The sequence below is a fragment of the Myiozetetes cayanensis genome, unplaced genomic scaffold, assembly GCF_022539395.1.
Source record: "Myiozetetes cayanensis isolate MyiCay16 unplaced genomic scaffold, myiCay2020 scf6-25, whole genome shotgun sequence".
NCBI classification, from domain to species: domain Eukaryota; kingdom Metazoa; phylum Chordata; class Aves; order Passeriformes; family Tyrannidae; genus Myiozetetes; species Myiozetetes cayanensis.
Window position 1 is genome coordinate 23,879,862 of NW_026087853.1, and position 25,279 is coordinate 23,905,140.

At 40.9% G+C, this 25,279-nt stretch overlaps 2 protein-coding genes across 4 annotated transcripts in view; both read right to left on the reverse strand.

The window, feature by feature from the left end:
* Window positions 1-6,248: 6,248 nt before the first annotated feature.
* Window positions 6,249-17,386, reverse strand: PSMA6 (proteasome 20S subunit alpha 6). The gene is made up of 7 exons (XM_050335788.1): window positions 17,232-17,386; window positions 13,210-13,304; window positions 12,357-12,438; window positions 11,944-12,099; window positions 8,889-9,067; window positions 8,151-8,245; window positions 6,249-6,456 (listed from the first exon to the last, which is right to left on the reverse strand). The coding sequence occupies exons 1-7, from the start codon at window positions 17,305-17,307 to the stop codon at window positions 6,399-6,401; spliced, it is 741 nt and encodes a 246-aa protein (XP_050191745.1). The 5' UTR covers window positions 17,308-17,386; the 3' UTR covers window positions 6,249-6,398.
* Window positions 13,210-25,279, reverse strand: part of PRORP (protein only RNase P catalytic subunit) — a 59,530-nt gene continuing 47,460 nt past the window's right edge. For 2 of the 3 annotated variants that reach the window (XM_050335764.1, XM_050335763.1), the window contains exons 6-8: window positions 24,652-24,800; window positions 23,814-24,009; window positions 21,690-22,081 (exon numbers count right to left, since the gene is read on the reverse strand). In XM_050335764.1, the coding sequence (XP_050191721.1) occupies window positions 21,953-22,081; window positions 23,814-24,009; window positions 24,652-24,800 (474 nt within the window). In that variant the 3' untranslated portion in view covers window positions 21,690-21,952. Of the gene's footprint in view, window positions 13,305-20,593; window positions 20,694-21,689; window positions 22,082-23,813; window positions 24,010-24,651; window positions 24,801-25,279 lie in introns of those variants that run through there. The other variant, XR_007631461.1, reaches the window with a different exon arrangement.

Sequence of the window (25,279 nt, forward strand, 5' to 3'; positions counted from 1 at the left end):
GAAGAGAAAACAGGTATCATTTGCTGGCAAAAAAAATTAGAGCTTGGTTTGTGTGTACTAATCTGCACTGCACACTATGCTGCTAAAGCCTGATAGGAAACTTCTTTCCAGCTGTTCGTGGTTCAACGAACGGCTACACCACAATGAGCTGTAGAGGGTGGCCAAGCAGTGCATCTGCACTGCCAGGAAGCTCAGCTACGGCTGGCAGGTTCTTAAAAGGACCAGGAAAAAAACACTATCCCCAAAAAGTGGAAGCACACTCTACTTTGCTAATGACTCAATTCTGCCACGCAGTTAGCTGGATTTTGATTTAGCGATATGCTGGCTCTATTTATTCACCATGTTTACAGTCAAGTACATTACAGTTCCCATATTTAACACTGCAGCACAGAATTTTCATAGATGATGGTGACACAGCTAAGACTACTGCTAGAGAAAAGATGACTATGCTACGAAAAGCTTGGTGAACAGCAGCAAATACTGCTAATAACTGAGGGTTTGGACAGTCACTTAAAAATGCAAGTTTGTCTGTACAGATATACTACAAAGGACAGGCTAAAGTGTTTAATGTTGTGTTTTTTTTTTTTAATATCAGAACCACAATAAATAAAGTCCAGACACTATTTTAAACAGCTTTGCATAAGCATGTGATGATCCTTGTTTTAGTTTCGGCATGAGAGGTTTAAGTTCACTGTTCCAACAGATCCTAAGCTACAGGATGTCTTGCATTGTTTCCAAGTAGTTTAGGTTACAGCAAAACAAGAGAACAGAACAAACTGTTACTAGCAAGAACTGGTTGGAACAAGCTATGACAATTTAAAAATTTCCACCTGAAAAAACCCCCAAGATCACTGATTACAAAATGAAAAGCAGTGCCCCTACCGTTACTACTCTGGTAGTGTAGGGTTTTTTCTGGAAGAAAACATGAACACTGTCATGGGATACGCTTCACAAAACTTGATCTCATGACCCAATAAGGCTGCTGTTTTACAGAACTCAAAATAGCAGGCTTTGCTGCTGTGTCAAGCTAAAAAATGGGAAAGTTAAGTACTTTTTAAATTCAGATGCCAGCAAGACACAGATCTAGTTCTTTCATCTTACTCCCAACAATGTGCCCTGAACCAAAATATTTATTTGGTAAACCTGAACAGTGACTTAATGAAAAACAGGACAAAGAAGGTAGAGAAGTATGCCACATATTATTCCATGTCATTAAAATTGCTGTAATATATCTATATGTACTCACTCCACCTAAACTCCCCATCTATCACTCTGTCCTTAGAATGTCATCAGCTTTACAGTGAAAATATATGGCCAAACATTACGCATTACAACTTGATTCAGTACCACGTTGCTCTTAAGTACCTGAAATTCTAGAGAGGTTCACTACTGCCTGCCTTATAACATGATTGTTGCCTGGTAAGAGAGTCTCATGAGTGCAGTGGTGATTGGTGACCTTCTTGGCCACAGCGACTATAGAGCAATTGAGTTTAAAATCTCTTTTGACAGGAGGAAAAGTGCCAGCAAAATCTCAGCTCTGGACATGAGGAGACCAGAATTCAAGCTTCTCGGGAAACTAATTGATTAGGTCCCCTGGGAAAACCTTTTTGAAGGCGCTGGGGTCCATCAGTGCTGGTTACTTTTTTTCCTTTACCCTGAGATTAGCTCAGTTGGTCAGAGCATGGTGCTAATAACACCAAGGTTGTGTGTTTGAACCCCATATGAGCATTCGCTTAAGAGTCGGACTTGATGATTCTTGTGGGTCCCTTCTAACTCAGAATAATCTGTTATTCTGTTATACTAAGGGCACAGGAGCAGGCACTTCCAAAATGTCGGAAGTCAAGTAGACGAGGCAGAAGGCTGACTTGGCTGAACAGGAATCTTCTCTTGGAGTTAAGGCAAAAAAAGGAAGGTGTATGCCCAGTCAAAGCAAGGTCAAGTGTCATGGGAAGAATTCAGAGATGCTGCTTGCCACTGTAGGGAGAATATTTGTGCACCAAAGCTCAACTGGAGTTGAAGCTGGCCAGAAATGTGGGGGACAACAAGGAGTTTTTAAAAATACATTATCAGGAAAAGGCAGTGCAGAAATAACATCAGCCTTACAACATCCTTATTAGAGGATAAGGATGATTACCTCACAAACAAGGACATAGAAAAAGCAGAAATGTTTAGTACCTTCCTTACCTCTGTCTTCAACACCAAAGACAGGCTAAGAGGGTCCCAGTGTCCTGAGTTGGAGGTTTATGGGGCTGTGAGAATTAGAAACTCCCAGTCGACCCTGAACTTGTGTCGGATCTTCCGCTTCAGCTGGATCCCTTCTGAGTCTGTGGGGCCTGATGTGACAATACTCATAAAGATGTCTGATGTCATTATGAGGCCTCTCTGGATGAATAGTCTTGGGAATCTGGAGACATTCCAGTTGACTGAAAGATGGATGTCCCAATTTGCAAAGAGGGCAAGAAGGAAAACCCTGAAAACTAAAAGCCTGTCAGTCTCACTTCAGTGACTAGTAAAATTACAGAGAAGAATATTCTCTGAGGTATTGAAAAACACCTTGAAGGATGAAGTCATTGGTCACAGCCAGCATGGCTTCATGAAGGGAAAGTCCTCTGATTTCCTTTTATGCCAAGGTAATCCACCTAGCTGATCAAGGGAAGCTAGCTGATGTAATCTTTTTGGATTTCAGTAAAGCTTTCAATACTGTCTGTCACAGGATCCTTCTGGACAAAATGTCCAGTACACAGCTGGATAAACACATCACATGGTGGGTAAGCAATTGGCTCATAGGTTGAGCATAGAGGGCAATAGTGAATGGAGTAACACCACACTGGTGACCTGTCAATACTGGGGTTCTGCAGGCCATGTGCTCGTCAGCATCTTCATAAATGACCTGGATGCAGGACTTCAGGGTATAATAAACTTGCCAGTGATACCAAACTGGGAGGAGCTGTTGACTCCCTCAAAGGCAGGGAGGCCCTGCAGAGAGACCTCGACAAATCAGAGAACTGGGCAATCACCAACCATATGAAGTTTAACAAGGGAAAGTGCTGGATTCTGCACCTGGGATGGGGATTGTCCTGCTCTGCACTGATGCAGCCTCATCTTGAATATTGTGTGCAGTGTTGGGTGCCACAATATAAGAAAGATATTAAGCTCTTAGAGAGCATCCAAAGGAAGGCAACGAAGATGGTGAAGGTTCTTGAGGGGAAGCCATGTGAGGAGAGGCTGAGGCCACTTGGTCTATTCGGCCTGGAGAGGAGGGGACTGAGGGGAGACCTCACTGCAGTCTACAACTTGCTCCTGAGGGGAAGAGGAGGGCAGGCACTGGTCTCTTCTGTGTGATGACTAGTGACAGGATCCAGGGGAATGGCTTGAAGTTGTGTCAGGGGAGGTTTAGGTTGGGTATTACAAAAACGTTTTTTTCATCCAGAGGGTGGTTGGGCACTGGAACAGGCTCCCCAGGGAAGTGGTCACAGCACCAAGCCTGACAGAGTTAAAGAAGTGTTTGGACAACACTCTCAGGCAACACGGTGTGATTCTTGGGGCTGTAGTATGGAGGGCCAGGAGTTGGACGCTGATGATTGTTGTAAGTCCCTTCCAACTCAGGTTATTCTATGAACATCTTCGTTTTAAGGATGATACACAGCTCCTGATGACACACATGCGATTTCTGTTAAAATTCCCCATTGAGCTATTTCTGTCTGTAATACATATCATTGTTGCTTCTGGGACCCTCTTTTGTTGTGGGGGGAGGGAAGAGTGGGGCAGGAAGGTTACATAAGAAATCCAGATGATTTTCAGCATTCAGTTAATACAGATTTACCTAAGCTGACTGCATGTACTTTGCATTTACATCTCTACACTACACCACAGATAAAGAACACTGGTAATGTAATGTGGACACAGTTACAATGCTGTGCAGAGCCAGTCCAAATTTAGTATAGGTAACACTGATCTAGGTCTAGTATGCAAATAAAACTTGATCCTATTCCTGTTTAACTACTCATACATTCACACTGTAACTAGATCTATCAGTTTCCAGCACTAGCACCACAAACCACAAAGATGTGGAGCTATCCCAAGTCTGGTATCACTCTTGTTAAGCTCTACTCGAACTAGAAGTGTTAGGATTGTACTACACATACTCTCGTTTCTTTGTAAGTGCCAGGTTTGGAACAGAAGGTGATAAACAGGTCCAGCTCAACACCAGCTATGGCTGGTAGTTTGGTTGCAGGTGCTATCTGCTCCAGGGTGTGAAAAATGTAATTATGCGTTACGTGTAACACACGGGGTTTTCCCATTTGGTCAGGTATCCCCACCTGCATTACTGTCTTATCTTCAACAACAAAAAGCTTCGACTGAAAAAGAAAAATCCCCATTACCAGTTCGAAAAGAAAACTATGAATTTTCACTGCAGGGAAAACACTAGCAAAAATATTTCAGTTGCTGCAATTTTAACTTTGCTTATTAAGAGCAACATTTATAGCTAATATATTGTAGACAGCTTATTTTCTCATCTCTGAACACAAGATGGGATGTTCTGCATCGCAAAACAGACATGGAAAACAAGGTATGAACAAACACCCACTCCTCTCAGAACCATCACCTGAGTTATACAATGCCATACAAGCTCCAAAATTTAGAATTACAGGAATTGCAGGGAGTTTTGATACTAAATACTATGCAAATGAGCTTGTCATACAGCTCCCAGATTGTCCTCTTCCTTTTAATTTTCAAGGAAGTTCAAGAAGTCATTAGTGAAGTTTTCTATACATTATTAAAGCTGATAAGAACAAATTATCAGGGGATTATATTTTATGGCACAATAAATGATGACCTAAGTCTATTCAAACTCCAGGTTGTTATACAACTGGAGTATTAGGAAGAAAGGTCCTAGGGGGTTTCAGAAACAACACACCTTTCTAAACATGTCATTAGTTGCACAAATGTGCCAACAGTTTCACAAAGCCACACAGAATCCTCAGATAACCAACCCAAAACCGTAAGCAGGAGTGCTTCATTTTATCATCTGTACTACACTATCTGACATGAGGGAAGCACAGAAGCATGAATGAAAATTCAAGAAGCTTTGTGAAGTCAACAATTCACAGTATATCTGAATCTCCTCAACTGAGTTATCACATACGGTTAGTACTGTCTTTTATTAAAACCACCTAACACAGAATTGCATCTTCTTTACAACAGTGAGCTTGAAAAATACACATTCAAGGAGCTTTAAGTGTAAAGCACAAAGAAAAAAATTACACAATTCCATTTTCTGATGACTTATGAGGCCTTCCCCAAAGGTCTTGAAAAAAAATCAAGGAGAATTTTGGAATAATTAGAGCCAATATGGGAAGAGCATAGCAGAGCAACGAAGGTAAGGAACTAAGTTGTATTAGCTTGGCACTCTTTCAAGAAGACTCACATGTCTGTGCAAGACCTAAAACTGTCTGGTAATCTTTCCCTTTCTCCTCAGTGTCTCCTCCCTCACAACTTCATCATCTCCATTTTTGCTGCTGAGGCTGGAACCCCTTCAATTGAAGCAAAACAAAAATGCATTTTTCTTTACCTTCACTCAAGTTTTTGTTGTCTTCTCTCCTAACCCAAAACCTCCGAAGGAGCAAGGGCAATTGCTTCCCAGAGACACTCTTATTGATGGATTTTGTCTATTGGCCCCATCCAGCCCCAGCATTTTTTCTGGCACTGCCCACTAAAGCCTCAAAACCTGGTAGGTGACTAACAGGCAAAATCCCGAAGTACACTGCATATAGAATATGTTCCCTAAATAAATGTTAGCTTCAGAGCTGTTTAATTACAGCAGACATCTGTTAAATTCACTACCTGCACCCCAAATAAATTAGTGTAAAGGACTGGAACTCACAGCTCAAGTTTTTTCCTTCAGTTTTTGACCTATATCCTCATACAAACCTGAGCAAATATTAAGATCTTCTTAATTTCCCCACAATTAAACAAGTAATGTGGTAAGCCTTTCAACATCAGGGCAAGGACTGAATGAATGTCAATGTAACAATTATCTCAGGACACACACACCACAAAAACTGATATATAACTTTACACTAGGAGCCAAATAGCTCAGATGAAAAATACAGCTGAGAGTATAAAATTTCTCTTAAAATACAATTAAAAGGCAAGCAATCATCACAGAATACTCAAAATCATCAGGCATTTGGATGAATTTCATAGAACTGAAAGTTGAAAAAATTGCATTAAAAGGAGACATGACATATTTCAAAAACCTCTGTTTTATTTGTACAGAGTAAAATACATCATACAGCGACACTGTTTTCCACCCATAATCTAAAGCCATTAATAAGTGTTTTCTTTTCACCAAACATCCTGGCCAGAAGCACAGACAATGGAAATGGGAATGCTAATTAGTCTCTCTCTGCCAGAGCTACAAGGTGCACATCAATCTCTGCTTCTGTAAGGATCCTGAAAGAACAAAAAGAAATCTTAAATAGCATAAATGATTCTTCCCCTTAAGTTCCAATATTACCACCTAATATCTACACAATTAAGTTTTACAGCAATGCATCTTTCTACCCTTTAGAGCCCTGCTGCCAGGGCCACAGGCTGACATTTCAATTGTTTTTGAAAAATAAAGGAATAATCAAAGGCACTAGAGACAAGGAGGTAACAAATGGTGGAAACAGAACAGGTAATTCTTCACGAGTAATACATTTTCAAATTAGGATCTGGTGAGAAGAATGGGTATGGCAATTAGTAGTACGATTACTCCAGGTTTTCATAGCCTTCTCCCTCTGCTTGTTATCTGCTCTTTCTGAAGAGGACAGATAACCAATAAATGAAGTTTGGCAGAAAGCTAGCACTTGAAACTTGAGCAGGAGTAGAAAAGGGGTAATACAGCTCCTGCTTGCTTTCTCAAGAATGTTGTGCTATTCAGTGGTTCTAAGCACACACCACCAAATGTAAAACCACTCACCATCACTGTGTCAACTTCAAAAATGTTAGAAAGGAAGCATTTAAAAGACTGCACCTGTAGGACCCAATGGTTTGAAGCCTCCCTTTAATCCCCACTTACAAGGTAATTAGACTGAAGTAGCAGAGGACTTTATTACCCATTTAGCTGTTTCTCTCTTTTTTTCTTCTTAAATAAATGAAAAAAACAATGTCAGCTTAAGGCAGAAATAACTGAGCCCCTCTGCAGCAAGTCAAACTTACAAAAATTTTAGGTAAGCTGTACCTGGAGGGTTGTTTTGCATTAAAAAAAAATCCCAAAAAATTTTTCTTCCGCATTTCATTCGTACTTCTGCATGTATTATACATACACACCTCTGTACGTATTATACACACACTTCATTGTGTCTCAGGAAGGCTGTCCAGCACACTGTATCTGATGTGAAGTATTCCTGCCCTCAGCAGGAAGACTTCCAGATGTTGTCTTGACACACTGACCAAGTAATCTTGGTGCACACAGTGCACTGCATTCACACTCAGGCAACCACCAGGGAGGGAGGAAATAACAGGTGCCTTGCTTTCATGCTGGATAGGAATGCAGTGTCCTCAGAAAGTAAAAGTTCAGCCATTTCCAAATCTCTACAGTGATTTCTTAAATCCAAGATCTTTTAATCTTAACTTAAATAGAATATTTCAAATCATACAAATTCATAATCTATTAACGGTATACTGGAGATGTTAAAAACTGCTACATTTACAAGATGAGCAAGAATAATTTAAAGATTAAATTTAGAAAAGGATTTAAAAAAATAAGGAATTTGTAAATGTTTCATAATATAAACCAGACTTTACTGCATTAGTTGGCACAACTATGATTTGAAAGTGGACTCCAGCTACCAGTACAAAGAAAAATTTTTATGCTTCTAACCATGAGAGCACACCTAGACCAGATGTAACTACATTTCAATCATCAGCCAAAGAAATACTCTTTTAAGAAATGAAAGAGAACACTTTACTGAATCCCTTAATTTTTAAAATGTTTGACATTGTTATTTTTTTAAACAATGTTTTCTACATCTACATGTTTTGAAGAGTTACAAGCAAAAAGACCTCCTGAACTTCAACCTCTGACATTTATCTCTTTTTCTCAATTTACGATTACACAAGAAGGTAAAACTAATTGCAAATAACCAAAGAAACACACCTACCTGAATTTAGGGTTTTCCACCGTGACTACACCAACTTCTATTTCTGAAGGTTTGAAATCAATGGATAGTACAGTAGACAGGCATGTTATTGCTGTCTGAAAGATGACAAAAGCCCTCATCATTAAAAAGAAAGCACTAAGGGTTTTTTTAAATAGATATAGCATTAACAACTACCCTTCCTTCTAGTTTAAATTAATTTCCTTTCACTTCAAAACCTCAGCTTAGAAGTTCCAAATAATTTTTCCTTGCTACAGAACACAGTACCTCTCCACTCCTCTCCCTAAAAGGACCAATCTACAAAAAGCAAAGGGACAAGTCATTTTCATAGCAGAAAAAACACACAACAAAACCAATCTTCTATCATGCAAAGATCCTCTCTGAAATGCCTTCTAATATGAAGATTGTTTTAAATGCGAGTAAAAGTAAGTCATACTGGTATTCCCAAAACCAAGCACTGTAGTAACCAACCACAGTAACCAATCTACAACAGGAGCACTACAATTACAGAATCTTCTTCAGCTAACTTAAAGCAGAAAAAGCAGATTAGATGACTATTTAAACATTTTCAGAATACCTTCAAAAGATTTTCTGGTTAGAATAGCTATTCTTGCTATGGCAGAACACGGAACTGCAAGGAAAGCGGAAATGCCTACCTGCATTTCTCTATATTGCAAGCCTACATGCAGCACATTTGTTAAAAATACTTTAACATATCTTTATTTCCTTCTTCTGGCCTACCTCTACTGTTTGTTCATATGTCCAGTCAAATTTCTTCTTTACTTTCTTTTCAAGAAAACTGGTTGACTCTGTCTGTTTAACTCCTGCAGCTGTGGCCTTGAATCCACAGTAGTAACCTGCTGGATCACACTTGTATACCTGAGGGCCGTGTTCTTCATCAATACCAATCAAAATCATACCTTGAAGACAAAAGTTGTTAATCTTTTTATTTCCCAATTTTATCAATTCAATTCAAGAACAGAGTGGATACTCCTGTGAAAAAACGTGCATGCACAGCAGTACATTTTTGGGAATCAGTCCCAGACCCGGAGCTGCGATTTCCTCTTTAATTTGCCATTTCTTGAGTGAGCATCTCATTACCAGGTGTGACTCAGTTTAGCACAAACTGTATTTCCGTGATTCCCAAGGAAGGCTACTCATTAAAAACACATTTTTCCCATGCTCAGTGTGTAAAGAACCACAAAGTCAGGAAATACAAAAGTTTAATCATGATACAAAGTTAGCCTAGCCACAGCTCACATCCTGTGTTATACGACACAAAACTGTAAATAATAGTGCCATTACCATGTGCTTTCTACTAGAATGCAACTATACAAACATGCTGAAACTAATGGAAATATTAAAAGATCAAATTTACATTTCTTGTTTGTAATCCTGAAAAGCACTGAAAAGCATCATATACCTTTTCCTCCTTTCTTTAAAGAAAAAAAGAATCTGAAATGAAATGTGGAAAAATCAGGACATAACTGAGTCTCTGAAGATCATTTGACCAAGTTTAAGTTGGATAGATTTCAAGTAACACAAGCTGATCACATCACTGAAATGCATGCGTTCACTCTCACTTCTTGATTTACGGCTGTATTGTCTCAATATGCATATTAAAAAATAAGTCAAAAGAAATATTTGCAATAAAAAACCAAACCAGAACAAGGTCAAGGTTTTCAGTTATTTTCACTTCACACTTGTGTAACTTTTAACTAATAGTTAGAGTTGATAAGCTCCTGAGCAGATATTACTACAATAGAAAAAAAATCCCTTCATATTTTAAAAAAAGACTAAGGGAAGTCAAGAGAAATACATTTTTATTCATGTATATTTTAAAAATGAAATTTCCAGTATTATCAAGGCACGGGAAATGCCAAGGGAAGAAAAAAACAATCATTCCTGAAAATTACAAGCATAGGAAAATTGCCCCATCATGGAAAATGTGATGCAACTTTGAATGTTGCTTCTCTACTGAGAAGTTGTAGTGCCTACTATGATTATGAGAAGTGATTCATCAATTCTGAAACTGTTCTCCTTAAAAGAAAAAAAACCTGGCAAAACCCAACCAATCAAAAAGAAACCCAGACAGAATGGCTAATGAAAAAGTAGTTGAGGAAACCTTTTAAGTCTTTTACCTCAGTTCCCGAACACCCTGTGAGTACAGTTATAATTTGCTTACAGCCAAACATAAGAGAAAAAACAAGTCAGAACCAACCTCAGAACACACAGATGGCCATGAATATCTACAAAGATATGACTTTTCACACAACTTTTTTTAAAACTTAAGCTGCATTTGCTGTTATAAAACAAGCTGTAGAAATATTTGCAAGGGAAATATTTTTTAGCATTTCTTCTCTACATTATATAGATGATTGTTAAGTTAAGAGCAAAATAATGGAGATCTGTCCTATACATACTACTTAGATAAAACCGCCACAAAATCTGCACAAGCATAATTGCACTCTCCATTTGTCTGTATTAACAGCAGTGTTTACCCAGACACAGTGTATTGGGCTTGCATGGCAAGGTTTTGGTAGGGAGGGGACTACAGAGGCGGCTTCTGTGAGGAGCTTCTAGAAACTTTCCCCATGTCCAAGAGAGCTAATGCCAGCCAGCTCCGAGATGGACCCACCTCAGGCCAAGGCTGAGCCCATCAACAACAGTGGCAGCACCTCTGGGATAATGTATTTAAGAAGTTAAAAAAAGGTTATTTATCAGAAGCAAATGCAAACAGAATAGAGTGAGAATAGGAGAGAGGAACAACCCTGCAGACACTTAGGCCAGTGAAAAAGGAACAGGAGGAGCCACCAGAGCAGAGGTTCCTGTGAAGACCATGGTGAGGCAGCTGTGCCCCTGCAGCCCATCGAGATCCACCTGCAGTCCCTGGAGGACCCTATGCTGGAGGAGGTAGATGCCTGAAGGAGGCTGTGACCCCATGGGAAGCCTGCACTGGGGCAGGCACCTGGCAGGACCTGTGGCCCTGTGGAGAGAGCAACCCATGCCGGAGCAGTCTGTTCCTGAAGGACTGCACCCCATGTAAGGGACCCATGCTGAAGCACTTTGTGAAGAACTGCAGCCTATGGGAAGGACTCACTCAGGAGAAGTTAATGGAGGACTGTCTCCCTTGGAAAGGACCCTACATTGGAGCAGTGGAAGAGTGTGAGGAGACCTCCCCCTAAGGAGGAAGCGGCAGCAGAAACAATGTGCAATAAACTGACTACTACCCACCTTCCTGTCCCCCTGTGCCTGAAGGGAGGTAGAGAATCTGGAATAAAGTTAAACCTGGGAAGCAAGGTTTTGCTCAGTAATAAATTAATTTCCCCAAGTTGAGTCTGTTTTGCCCATGACAGTAACTGGTGAGCGATCTCTCCCTGCCCTTATCTTGCCTTTCATGGTATTTCTTCTCCCTCCCATCCAGCTGAAGAGGAGAGTGATGGAGAGGCTTTGGTGGACACCTGACATACAGCCAAAGTCAAACCACCACAACCAGACACCATTAAAAAGAGCATTTCGCACTCACAGACCTCACTGTGCAGTGCAAGCAGACAAGAACCCAAAAACTAAAGTGAAACAGTATCACACATTTTAAAGAGGCCAAGCATTTCAAATGCTGAGTCAGTGGTAAAATCATGGCTCCAATTCAAAACTTCCAAAGCTGTTCTCTCATTTGGCTGTCCATCCCTCTTACTCCTTCAGCTGCCCATTTTGAAAATAGGTGAGAATTTCTTACATGTGAAGTTGCAAGCTTAGATGAGAAACAGAAGAGATGAATTTCATACGCTATACTTACAGCAACCAAGGGGCCTCATTTCAGCGTTCTGCGTATAGACCTGAGAAATATCTGCAATCCTTTTACACAGCATATCCACAGGGATGTCATAGCCATACTTGTACTTCCAGTTAGCAGCCTCATAGCGGGCTCTCTGCACCTGGGATCTGCTGTCAGCTAGACAGAAAGAAGCAATGGTAATTTCACTGAACATGTACCAAGTTTATTTCCAGCACTGCCTGAGAATGCAAATTCCAGATCCAACTTCAAATTGTCTTTAAATACACCCATTAGAACCAGGTAAGTTCTCCAAGGCTAGACTGAGTGGAACAAATCTCCTAGAGCATTTATTGGTATTATATGATGCAAAGCTAGTGAACTGCATAAAAAATCTGACACGTTTTAGATACTTAAAGAAGATGGTCAATAAATACCTGTCATTCCTGTCATCACACAGCCAATATTTTCAGTAATTTTGAATAAATGAGTCACTGTGTTGGAATCCAGTAACTTGTCCTAAAGAGGAAACAGAGAAACCTAATACGAAACAGTATCCTTGAAGTAAAAAAAAAAAAAAAAAAAAAGACAGACTCTGATGCTCTGATTTCTACAGAAGAGTCCAAAGGACCCACTAAGGACCCACTAACAGCCAAAAATTGTTTTTCAGGCTCTCTACCATTTACTGCTGTAGGCATGCAAGGCAAGAAATGGGAGAACAGGGAAGATTAAAACTGCAATATCCGGAAAAGAAGGACAGCAAGAACATGATCTACATCACAGTCCTTTTCCCTCTGAAGAAACTTTCAGAACCCACATGCAAAAACTTGCTCTCTTATTGCATGCTGTCCCCCTTTAGACACAAAAGTTTTCCACTTTTGTCAACAATACATCATCAAGGAGCTGAAACACTCATGAAAACCTGTTCTGCATGCATGGTATAACATTTTCTCAGTAGCAATTAAAGAAATCAGGGAACTGATTACGGGCAACTCAGCCCTTACAAGCCAGAGCAATGTATGCATGCTAAAGTACAGCAGAATTAACTTTATATTTCAGCTTTATCCCTTCAACAACTACAAAGGAAACCAATATTGCAGTACTTGGTAAGGAAATTCACAGCTGAGTACTAAACGGAGCTAGAACTTGTAATAAGCAGGATAATTAGATATTCAATTCAAGCAGCAATGTATGTCATTGCTAATAAATATAATACCAACATTGCAGAGTTTCACTCCCACCTTTTTTCTACTCTCCTGCCAGACCACCCCTCAAAACCAGACTACTTACAGGTACTTTCTTCTGTGTTACAATTACTGCAGAATCCTTCCCACGAACAGCTACAGAAGTAAGTCCACCTTGGTTTATGGCCTTAAATGCATATTCTAGAAAAACATATAAGTGTTAATGAAAAACCTGTGTCAGAGATACTAGTACAACTAACTCTGACACATCTTCCCCCCACCCAGGAATCTTGCCAAGTTGCGGCCTTTTTAATATTTCAATACTTGTGCAACACTTTGTGTCCTTCAGGTCTTTAGTACAATGTGCACAAGAACTTTTTGACAGGTATTGAAAGTCATTGATTCTCTTCACAAAACCACTGTCACTGCTTCCTTCAAATATTTCCTACAATTTGCTTTTTTGTTCTGTTCAATCTTAACAGCAACAGAATATGTTTTAAAACAAAAAGGCTGTTCTGATACATGGTTTCACCATAACCTACAGTAACCATGAATTCTTATAGAAGAATTTTTGATGTGAAGTTTAGTATTTTAAGCATTGCTACCATTGCAAGGGTATAAATTTATTTTCTAGTTCTTAACTGATATAGATGAAAACTGATATGATTGACCAGGCACAGGAGATTAAGTTTAGCGTTACTATCACATTTTCTGACTTGACATTCGAATACTGTAATGCTTTATTCACTTTTTAGAATGAAATCTACACAGACGACAACTAAACAGCATTATTCACATAAGTACAATGGATTAGGATTTACCTGAATGATCCATGAAACAACTTAAACTGTTTATTTAACAACATACAATAAAAATTCATAACTTTTTAATATCTGGCTAAGAAAGGCAAGTCTCAGGCAGCAGCTAAATGTGGGTGAGTTTTCTGTTAGCTATGTACGTGAAACCACAATTTAGAACATGCCTACAAACAGCAGAGTAAATTGCCAAAACTATCGTATAAAATAAGGGAGCAAGAAACTCGGCGGTTTTAAAAGCTGCATTTGGATCTATGGAAGAGAGTGTAAAACAGAAGAGTAATAATCTGAAGATGAAAAAACCAAATCCTGCAATACTGGGATCTTAATGTTCAATCTGCTGAGTCAGTGTTGAGGAAGGGCTGTCAGGTATTTATGGCACTGTATTACTCTCAGACATAAGAGCATTTACTGTTTACCCAAACATGCCATAAAGGATGTTCCCCCTTCTCCTCTGCTAGATGCACAGCTCGGCTCACCTTTTCACTCCCCTCCCCTGGGAGGATCAGTGCCAGCCTGCAGTGAGGCCCAGAACCCAGCGAGACATGAGCCAGCACTGCCCACAGACTGGTCACATTTGAAGCCCCCCACCCCTGCTCTGCAACACTTGTTCATTCATGTGTACAAACACCTGAAGGCAGGGTATAAAGCAAATGGACAGAGCCAGACTATTTTCAGCAATGCCCAGTGACAGGACTGAATCAGAGGCTGGAACAAACTGAACACCTAAAACCACTTTTTGCCTGTGATGGTGACTGAGCACTGGCACAGGTTGCCTGTACTATTCAGAACCTGTCTGGACATGGTCCTGGACCACCAGCTGTAGGTGGGCCTGCTTGAGCAGGGGGTTAAACCAGATAATCTCCAAAGGTCCCATCCAACCTCAGCTATTCTGTGGTTCTGTGACACTTAGGTGGCAGCAGGAACAGGTGCCCTCACAAATTAGTTTTTGCTCACAAGTACAAGTACTGGCAACCAGGCTTGCTGAATTGCAGTCCCTTCTGGTACTGGTCCTATTACCATCTCCACTGCTCAGCTTTCAAAGAGACAAGCCAAAAGGTGAAGTGGCTCTTACAGTGTAACAAATCCAAGTTGCTAGTGGTGTTTTAAGTCTGTTTACTTCTGTGTAAGTACTTCAGTAGCACTGCATATGTTCTCTCTGAGAACAGCAGCCCCTTGCTGTTCCCTGAATATATCACAACAGACAGAAATTTTTCTGCACCCGCCAGAACTCTGCTTAGAAGAAACATCACCTTTGAAGACTGGAACTACTAAGTAGCAAGAGAACACTGATGTTCTCAGGGATTTTAACTACAGTAACAACTATTATTTTTCTCATATTTCACTTCAACGGCACATGAATTTTTTGAGCTTTGGAAGTAGAAGATAGGCCTAAGACAAAGCACATGCATTTCAGTCCAGTATCACTATGCTGAAAATCTCTGTTCCTGTACTGCCAAATTCCAGAAAAACCTCAAGTCTTATGGCAACCTTAAAGCAACACATGTCCATGCTCATCCTTGACAGCCCCTAGTTAATCTGAATGCAGCACAAGGACAAGGATAAAAGAAAAATAGCTAAATTTGGATATTTGATCACAAGCAAACATGAGGTTTCTGCTCATGCTGTGGGTAGATGCTGGCAAACAGAGACACCCAGGAGGCACCATGCCCAAGCTACTAGCCTGGCTGCAGGTAAAGTGAGCTCACTCTTGCCTAAAGGTAACTATGCACATCTACATATTTTTCTTCCTATAGCATATAGGTACTTAAAACATCTTTAAGACAGCTTCAGGCTGTGTGCAGAAACTCTCAAATACACATGCAGATACTCGCTTCTAAGACACTGTTAAAAGGTATGGAAGTACTACATATTTGTCATACATTAACCTAATGGCTGAATATACCCAGGAGGTAGAAAACCAAGGCTCAGTTTCCTCTCTACTACAGAATGCAGAAACCATTCCCAACAAGTAGCACTGTGACAGAGACAGACAGAAAAGTGACGCAGACCTACCAGCCCCTTTTAATGGTGACAGAAGGTTGGAACCCATAACTCTCCTATCACAGAACCACTGACACCCTGTGTGAGGAAGCACTGTCCCTACCATCTGCACGTATAATGCATTACACTTGATCCAGATACAAAACAGTACCCCTACGAAGGTATCTCATATGGGTAACTTTCTGCCTGTGTACAGACACCCACACACAGGCGCTTTCCTTGCTCCTCCCTGGAGAAAGGATTGCTCAAGACTGAGCCGCCTGTTCATGAAGCCTAATCCACATAGGCCTCTTCCTGAGAAAAACTCAAAGAAACTAATGGCTATGACAGACAATTCATGCAGCCTGATGCCAGCAACCTCCTTTCCTGGAGAACAGATGGATGTACGGACATGCCATGCAATGAATGTGCAATGAAGCCACTGCAGCTGGGGAAGAGCCACTAAGCTCCAGGGGAAGATGGCATCAGGATGACGCTGCAAAACAATTCATCTGTCCCTGTTCTATGGACGCTCCAAGAACCCTCTCAGCCAACTGTCCTGCCAGGCTGGGAGCTGACTGCGCTGTTCCTGAGTCCTGCACAAGAAGCACCATGATGTGCTTCCATACAAACCGGTGCACTGTAAAAACAGGAACAAAGCTGGGGTAGGGAAGAAGCTGAAGCAAGGCTGCAGCTTTGTTGCAGATTGTTCAAAGGAGCCTGAAAATAAAAGATGAGTGCTGCTACCTCACAGGCCACGACTTACAGAACACACGGCATTCAGGTGTAACAAGGAAGCGCACGGGTTACATCCAAAAACTGACTTTGTCACTCTGGCATGCAGGGTTTGAGGCAGTCCTCAAACAGCTATCGTAGTTCTCAGATTCCAAAAGCAATGCTCCCAGGCTTGGCAAGACTCACAAGAAACACTTAAGGAGCAATAAACAGCCTCTGGATAGCTGCAATCTTGGTCTCCAAGCATCTGAAATCGAACACCAGGAACCCACAGGAGGTCCCTCCCATGGCAGGGGACACTCGAGGGAGCCCACCCTGGCCCTAAGTTTTCCTTATGTCATGCGAGCATCCCTTTCCCAGGTCCCCAGGCCGGCACGGCCGGGACCGCCGCAGCTCCAGGCGCCCACCGGGCTTTCCTCCGCCCCCCGCGGGACCAGGCCGGGCGGGAGCCGAGACTGCCGAGGCAAGGGAGGCGCCGCGCCCCGCTCCGCACGGGCCGCCGGGCTCGGCGGCGCTTCCCCGAGGCGGCGGGCGCCGCGCTGCGCAGGCCGGGGCGGTGGCGGGGCGGTGCCGCGGCGGCGGGGCGGACACGCACCCACTTGGTAGAGGCGTCCCTCGGGCGAGAAGATGGTGATGTGCCGGTCGAACCCGGCGCTCGAGCCGCGCGACATGGCGGGAGCGGCGCGGGAGCGGCGCGCGGCCCGGGCAGCTGTGCGCGTGCAGGGCCCGCCCGACCGCTTCCGGGGCACGCGCACCCTCCCTCCCCGCGCAGGCGCCGAGGCGGGCGCCGCTCGCGCACCGTCATTCTGCACCCGCGGCGCTGCGCATGCTCGCGCCTCCCGGCCGCCGCGCGCCGCTCTGTCGCGATATGTCACGCGCGTCGCGAGCGAAATGCAGAGTCACTGCAGCAGGGCCGCTGCAGCGCGGGGGGAGGGGCAGTGCGGGGCGGGGAAAACCCTGGGCTGCCGGGCTGACCGGGTGGTTACTGACTCATGGAAACCCAAAATCCCGTCGGACGTGCCTTAGGGAATGTGCACGGAAACGGCGGAAAACGGCATAAAAGCATCACCAGCCAGCCAGGAAAACAAAACCCCTCCTAATTTTCCAAAGTAAATAATTCCACGGCCTCTCTTTAATGAGTATAATTTTAAAGCAAATACCTCAAAAAACATGCTTAAGGTACTCATAATATAAGTAATTGTTCCTGCAGCTGCGTTATAATGTGAAATACTTTTTATCGGTGTCCAGTACAAAGGGAAATTCCCCAAATTTAAACTCGTGAATGTATGCTCTTTTTTGCCTTTCATCATGTTGGATTTCCCCCACACTCTGTGGGAAGGCATATTTTTAAAAGTTGGTTATTAAGAGATGGACAAGCTGTGTTTTGGTATCCACACTTCCACTGTAAAATTAATATTAGATGAGCTTGCTCTTAGTTCAAAAAGCAGATCACAAGTGCATTTTGTGCATACTACACAATAAGTCTGCACTCTCAAATTTTTCAGAATACTTTTCTTAGCTTATTAATGCCATGGGAAGGGAAAATGTCTTACTACATATTACAAGATCCAGAGTTTGTCCCTTTCTTTAGGGAGACACTTTGTGGGCAGACATGAAACGTTTAAAGGTGAGATGCAAGCACTGGAACACAACATGAAAATGTACAACTGTGTCTGCTGCGTCAGACACGAGTCTGGCCCAATAACTGTGTCTCCAATTGTGGCCAAAAGGGGATGCACAAGGAAAAGTATTAGGACTACAGAGCACGCCTTTAATGATACAATCCTCTCCCAGTCTCCAACCATCTGGAGGGACTTCCCAAGGCAGGGATAGTGTCTGGTTATTTAGTAACCCTTGCTGGTTCCCTTTCATGAACTTGCTGGTCTCCCCTTGAACTCACGTGAACTTCTTGAATGCATGACATGCCGTGGCAAAGAGCTGCTCAGTGTAACAACACATTGTGTGGTTTTGTCTAAAACTTACAATTTCATCAGAACCTTCTGTCTACCAGTACCATTTGATGCCACTTTTGTACTGGAAGACACAGCAAGCAACCATTCCCTAGGCATCTCCTCCAGAACACTAATGATTCTTACGACCTCTGTGTCTCCAGAGAACACTGTTTCTCCAAGATGATGATCCCTACTCTCACAATTCTTCCATGTACAAAGCTCTACCATTCTTTAACACTAGAGTTTAATGTCTGATTTTTTTTCCCTTAAGAAAAAGGGCATGGGAAAATGGAAGTAAGTATCAAACATTCAGCCTGACTGGCCAAAAAGTAAGGAATCAAAGATTTCATATTTGAATTAGACCAGAGAAGAGTAACAGTTGCTCAATACCATGTACATGATGGAGTGGAAGTTATGATACTTTCAGGATGCAGCTTCCAGAAGTTTGCTCCATCTACACAGCAATTTTGTCAGATTCCAAAGTACATCATTGTTTCAGAAGAGCAATCACGTGGTTTTGGTTTACTGTTCATCACCTCTGATCAGCCATACGAGAGTCAAATTCCATGTTGCTGGATCCTGAGGAAGACTGATTTCACTGACATCTTTTTAATGTATTAGCAGTATGTGGGTGATCTTGGAGATGAAGTCATTCACAAAAGAGCAGGAGAACAGGCTGAATCAGTTCAGTCTTCCTCAACTCTATCCTGCCAACGTGTCTCTATCTCCATGGCATGCAGCACACAAAGCTAAGGGCTCATTCCTTCTGATTCCTGTTCTCCCCACTCTGTGTGCTAGCATATGGCAGTCAGCGTCCTTCTGGGGGTAACAATTCCTGCACTGTTCTCAAGACTCGCCTCTCTGGCATTCAGCACGAACCACCTCTCTAATATAAACTACCTTGAATTTTTACTGTACCACTGTATAAACAGCAGGAGATGTCAAATAGATCTGCTGGTAGATGTTGGTATGCTTTGGTTTGGCGCTCACATTTATTGCCAATGAAGCCCTCAGAATTCCCTCCACATACTCAAGAAGAAAATCCTCATATTCATTGTTATCCTGAAATGCCCTGTTTCAGTAATCAGAAATTTGAAGACTTACAGCAACACAAATGTTATTTCATAAATGTCTTAAATAACATACAAATAAATAATCTCAGAACTGAGCCTCTGGAGACCGTGTGCCTCTATATAAGAGGTAGCATACAAATAAAAAAGTCTGTAGGTTCATCACTAATGTTTCTTCTTTGGTTCTAGAGAGGCAGTCATTAATTCCCTGTAAAGATCTACAAAGAAGTGTATTAGCAGCAAATACTGGAAAACAAAAAGGCACAAATCTGACACTTATGTTGTAACACCTTCCAGTTGTAAATTCCAGATTCTTTTCCACTGTCTCCTAAGTACATTAATACTGTGTATTTAGAAAGTGTTCTTATTTAGAAGGCCTTACGATATTTCTGTAAGAACACTTTCTGAGGTAAAACCCAAATGACTGATTAGGGACCTGTCCTCAGCCAAAAGGAAGTAGAAGATGCATGTATTCCAGTTAGATGTTGATCTTACGCATGTCTGTTAATGATCAGGGTGAGGTAAAACACAAATTGCAACAGATGAACATGCCTGGCAATGAAATGGATAACCGTAAGGTCCAGTTTCTGGGACCCACCTTCTGCAGCCTGATGTTTCAGCCCCACTCCCACATAGGTACGAGCACTTGTGCTCTGGTGCTAGTTCAGTGCAACAAGGCCGATTTAGACCTAGCCAGAGCAAATTTTGTAAGGGGTTTGCATTCAGACAACCCAGCTCTAAATTGCTTCAGAGCTAGTACCAAATGAGGACTGTGACAGCACTGATTCACACCAGCTTATGCTGCTGTGGAATTTCATACAGAGAGTAAGGGAGCCTCGTACAGAGTAGCAGCTGCTAAGTGGTCCTGTACAGGAGCAGATACTTAGTTTAAAGCAGAATTTGCACTTTCAAAATGTGGCAGTTCTCTGACTTACAGAATTGTAAAAACAATCTTCTGACAAAAATATTGAGGAATGAGAGAAGTAGATCCAATCTCTCTGCTTTTCCTGGAGGATCCATAGGAGCTGTCGTATTCTGCAAGAAAAGGTGACTGTGAGGAACACTAGCAATAATGAAATCAAAACTAAGGTTCTATGTTACCTTAGTAGGCACCCAGCTCCTCTACACTCTCTGCATAGAATCTGAAGGACGTGACTATATGGAAATCACACCTGCTGGTTTACAAGCCAATACTAGAAGTACAGCAAGTGTTAGAATGCTAAGAATCCTAAGGGAGTTTGTCATGGGGCACTGCAAGAGCTCAGAAATGCAAGTACTATACAAAAAGAACATCTCAGTTTCAGAGGATTTTTGAGTGTGCAAGACAAATGTGACAAAAACATGATATTTCATCTGAGATTTATGTGGCATTTCTATGTTTTGGGGAGAAGAAGGCTTGCATTAAAGTTTTAAGTGCAATAAACAAACATGTTTACCATACATACACTTAAAAATAATAACTTAGAACACTTCTCTTGTAATTTATACTGTTTTTCTTGCTTTATAACTTGGGATAAGTTTTATAGAAATGTCTCTACAAAAATCAGTTTTGTCATATAATTGCCTTTAAGAATTTCTAGTTATCAACTTTCATTTAAAAAATCCGTGCATTCCCTTATGCAAACTAATGCAGTGACACGAAATCCTGTCAGAAGCAGCAAATTTGAGAGTGTGAAAGAGCCACAAAATATTTCACTGGTTGTTTCCTTATTCTTCCAAATAAAATATTAATACATGTTGCTGTGACAAATCTTTTGCATTCTATGTGGTCAAATGAATTCTAATTAGTGTGAGGAAATATTAGGTCTAATGTGTGCCTGGCAAGAGGTAAACATACCATTTGCCCGCTTAGCTTTATTTATTAGAGGCAGACACTGTGCAACACTGTTGTAAGGTCAGCCCCACAAACTTTGAAGGTAGTTTGCAAATCCTGCTTAATTTCTTTGGAGTACAGAGTTTATGTATTTCACTGTAGATAAAAAGGATGAGAAAAAAAAAAAAGAAAAAGGTAAAAAACCCCCAAACTGAAAATCCAAGACGAAAAATCAAGTTTTAATTCAAATGACAGAAATTGCCTGTAAAGATGGAAATAGTGGACCAAATTCATCCCCGCTAGACCACCACTGATGTTAAAAGATTTACTGCAGGAATGATTTTGACAAAAGGCAGTCACTGAATTTTCCTTAGTTACAGGCCTCACATATTGATCACATAATTGTCCTGCTGAGTTCTGCTAGTCATCAGTGATTACTAGAAAAAAAAGGCAACTTCAGCTTGTGCAATTACATTCTTCATTATTTCTGTTGAATGCAGAGCCATTTTCTTGGTACTTCATATGAATATTTTTCCTCAAAAACATCTTTATAGGGGATATGCCATGTATCACCTGTAGTCTGCACCACACAGTCATATTGGAAAGGTGGCTGTTGGGAAAAGACAGAGAAAAACATTGCTTTTAGACTTTTTACAATATGTTACTAAAATACCAATTACAGGTATTTATGACTTCCAATGCTTACCTTAGAAATCTCCACAGTTTCATCTCTTTTAACAACTCTCATTTTATTTCCTTATAGCAAACAAATTCTAAATTTTAGTACTTGAGGAAAAACTAAAATATCTGTTAGTATTTTGTGGTCTAGGAGTCATTATATATGGTTCAAATTCTGTCTTCAATCAGCACCAGATAATAATGATTTGAGCATAACGCACTCAAATTTCCAGAAACAGCAAAATTACTGTTTTTCCATTCAGTTAAATGAAATCGCATGGGAATTAACTCTGGATGTGGAGTTTATAGGCTTGAACTGATAGGATTTAATGACATTAATGGCATCTTGTATTTGTTCTTCCAGTGTATCTCTTTACAGAACCGACTTGCACTGTCCCAAGGAAACATAAGAAAAGGATTTATCACTAGCACTTTCAGAACAAGTCAAACAAATATAATAAACAGTTTTTCAAGTCTATTATGTTACAGGTGTACTAATTCAACATATGTAACACAAATACAAAAGAAACATTACTGGTTGGCAATTACGGTTGTCAGGATATACTATCACTCTGTATGTATAGTCTTGGAAGTCTACTTTTCTTGGCAGCTTTCAGAATAACCTAGAAGACAGCTATGACTGGGAATACCAATCATCCAAATCACTTGTATGGGAATTAAGATGTGAAAATTACTAGTCCCTTTGTAGAAAAGAAAGAAACAGGGTGTTTCACAGCTAAAGCTGTGTTACTCAGGTAACCCTACATTCATTACTTGGTTCCATAAATGAAATGTATGTATGGCAACACTGAATGAAAGGCTGTCATTCTTACAAGTCTGTATCTCTGTTTGTAATTACGAATGTTATCTTACAATTTCAACCAGAGAAGGCAGAAAATGAATCTGCACAGGTGCAGTATTCCTTTAAGTAGGCAATAACAATGCAGAACAGTCCAGATAACAAAAAAACTGCATAGAGAATGCCACATAATGAATTTTGCCCTAGAAAAATCATAAAACAACTGCACTCCTCTTAATGTACTGGCTCACAAGCATACATGTCTCCTAGACAATACCAGTAGTATTCTGCAGTAACATGATATTATTCTTGGAAGACTGCAATTTCTGCAGCTGAATACTGACTATAAACCTGACTGTTCTGGGCTTTTCCTCATGAAATTTTATACATATGTTAAGTTAATATTACAGTGAATATTGAAATACCTGTATTTTCCTGCTTCTTTAAAATAAAGATGAATAAAATTCTATTGTACAATTAGAAGCATGATGTTTTATAATAGTACTACAGAGGAAAATAAGGCATTTCAAAATTTAAAATAAATTAAAACCCTGGCACTCAGGTTTTACTGAGTGCCAGTAATGTTTACTGAGTTTGCAGCACTGGAAACATGTGTATACACAAACTTGTATTTACATTTATATTTTAAACATTTAGGCAGAATTTCTTAGCTTTCTGACAGTTTTATTGTTTGTGGCATGCTTTGTGAATACAGAGAATTTTAAGTAAACATGGGAGTTTTGATCTCATTGGTACAAATCCATTTCTTAGACTCCAGTAAGACTACTCTGACTTCCAGAGTTTGAAATTGTGTATCTTCACTGAACATGCTGTGTGTGTTTTCTGACTGCAGCAGAAAACTTACCAAAAACTTTAAACGCCTTCCATCTCCAGAAGCGGTTAACATTATCTGATGTCCACGCTGCCACTTACGGAACAGATGACGCGTCAGACTGTCAGAAAGACAAGCCTTGTGATCCCGGAGGAAGTCCCTAGTAACGAACTTGCAATGCTTCCCTGATCGGAGAGTGGCATATAACAAGAAGGCATCGTCTTCAGAGCTTAACAAAACAAGTGGAAAAGACAAGCGTCATTCACAAAACAGTAAGTGGTCGCAGGAAATGATTCACATGATCCAAGATTTATTCATCAGCAACAGTGAAAATTCCCATCACTACTCCAGTTCCCTGGTAAAATAAAAAACTGCTTTACCACAGGGCATCTAAAGATGGAGTACACTACAAATTGGACTGGCACACAGAGCAATTTTCCCTCTTATCACAATCTGATAATATAATAACATAATCTTTTGCCACAAAGTTTAACAATACAGAGCTATGTGGAACAGAACTGCTAAAACTCATCAGTATACCCACAAACAGCAGCAGACCACAACTGCACACTGATGCTATCAGAAATTCTGCAAGTTCAGGGCACTGTGTTCTTGGCAGTGGTTTTAATAGCCATAAATCCTAATAAACCTTACAGCTGTAAGGTTTTATCACATGATTCCAAGTGATAAAATTCTTCACAATGCAACTTTTAATATGTATTGATATTTTAAGCAAGTATAGCAAGGGATGTATTTCTCTTTCACACACACAGAGAGATTAAGATACTAGAAATAGTACTAAAAACTACAGCAAAATCCACATAAGTCAGGTGTTGTTCTCCATTACATTGAGCCATTTTCTTCAACTTACATATTTTCAGCAAAGAAGAAGTCTGCCTTAGCCTGCATCTCCTTCATAACCTCTCTTTTCCAATTCGAAGAGTTAAGCAGCATATGTTTGCGGCCCAGCACAAGCAACCGGACGTTGTCTTTCGCCAGGCAGTCAACAGCATCACGCAGCTGCCAAAAACAAAGCAAAACCAAAGATTTTCTTAGCTGTAAAAACAGACCAACTGGAAACACTTTCACATGTGAGTCTCAACTAGAGGAACTTCTGGACTACCCTCAGGTACAAAGTAAAAAGATAACTAAATTAACTCCCTAATGACAAAGAAGAAAAGAAACAACAAACCAATTAATTGTAGGAAGCTGCTCTCAACCACACAGAAAATACATTACTATTATAAACCTTTTCCAGCTCTTGCAGCTTGAACTACATGAATGAACTTGGGAAGATGCGTATGGAGATATCAGAAATTCCGAGTGAGCTGAGGGAACTGAATAACACTGGGATTTAAGTAATATCTGCTGTAGTAAATGAAGCACCGAGGTGTTTGTCGTGTGAGAGCCTCAAGACACACCGCCTCTCCATCCCCACCTGCTGGCGGAATTGGAGACTACAGGGGTGCAGGCTGCCCTGTGGGGAACAAGCGAGCGGC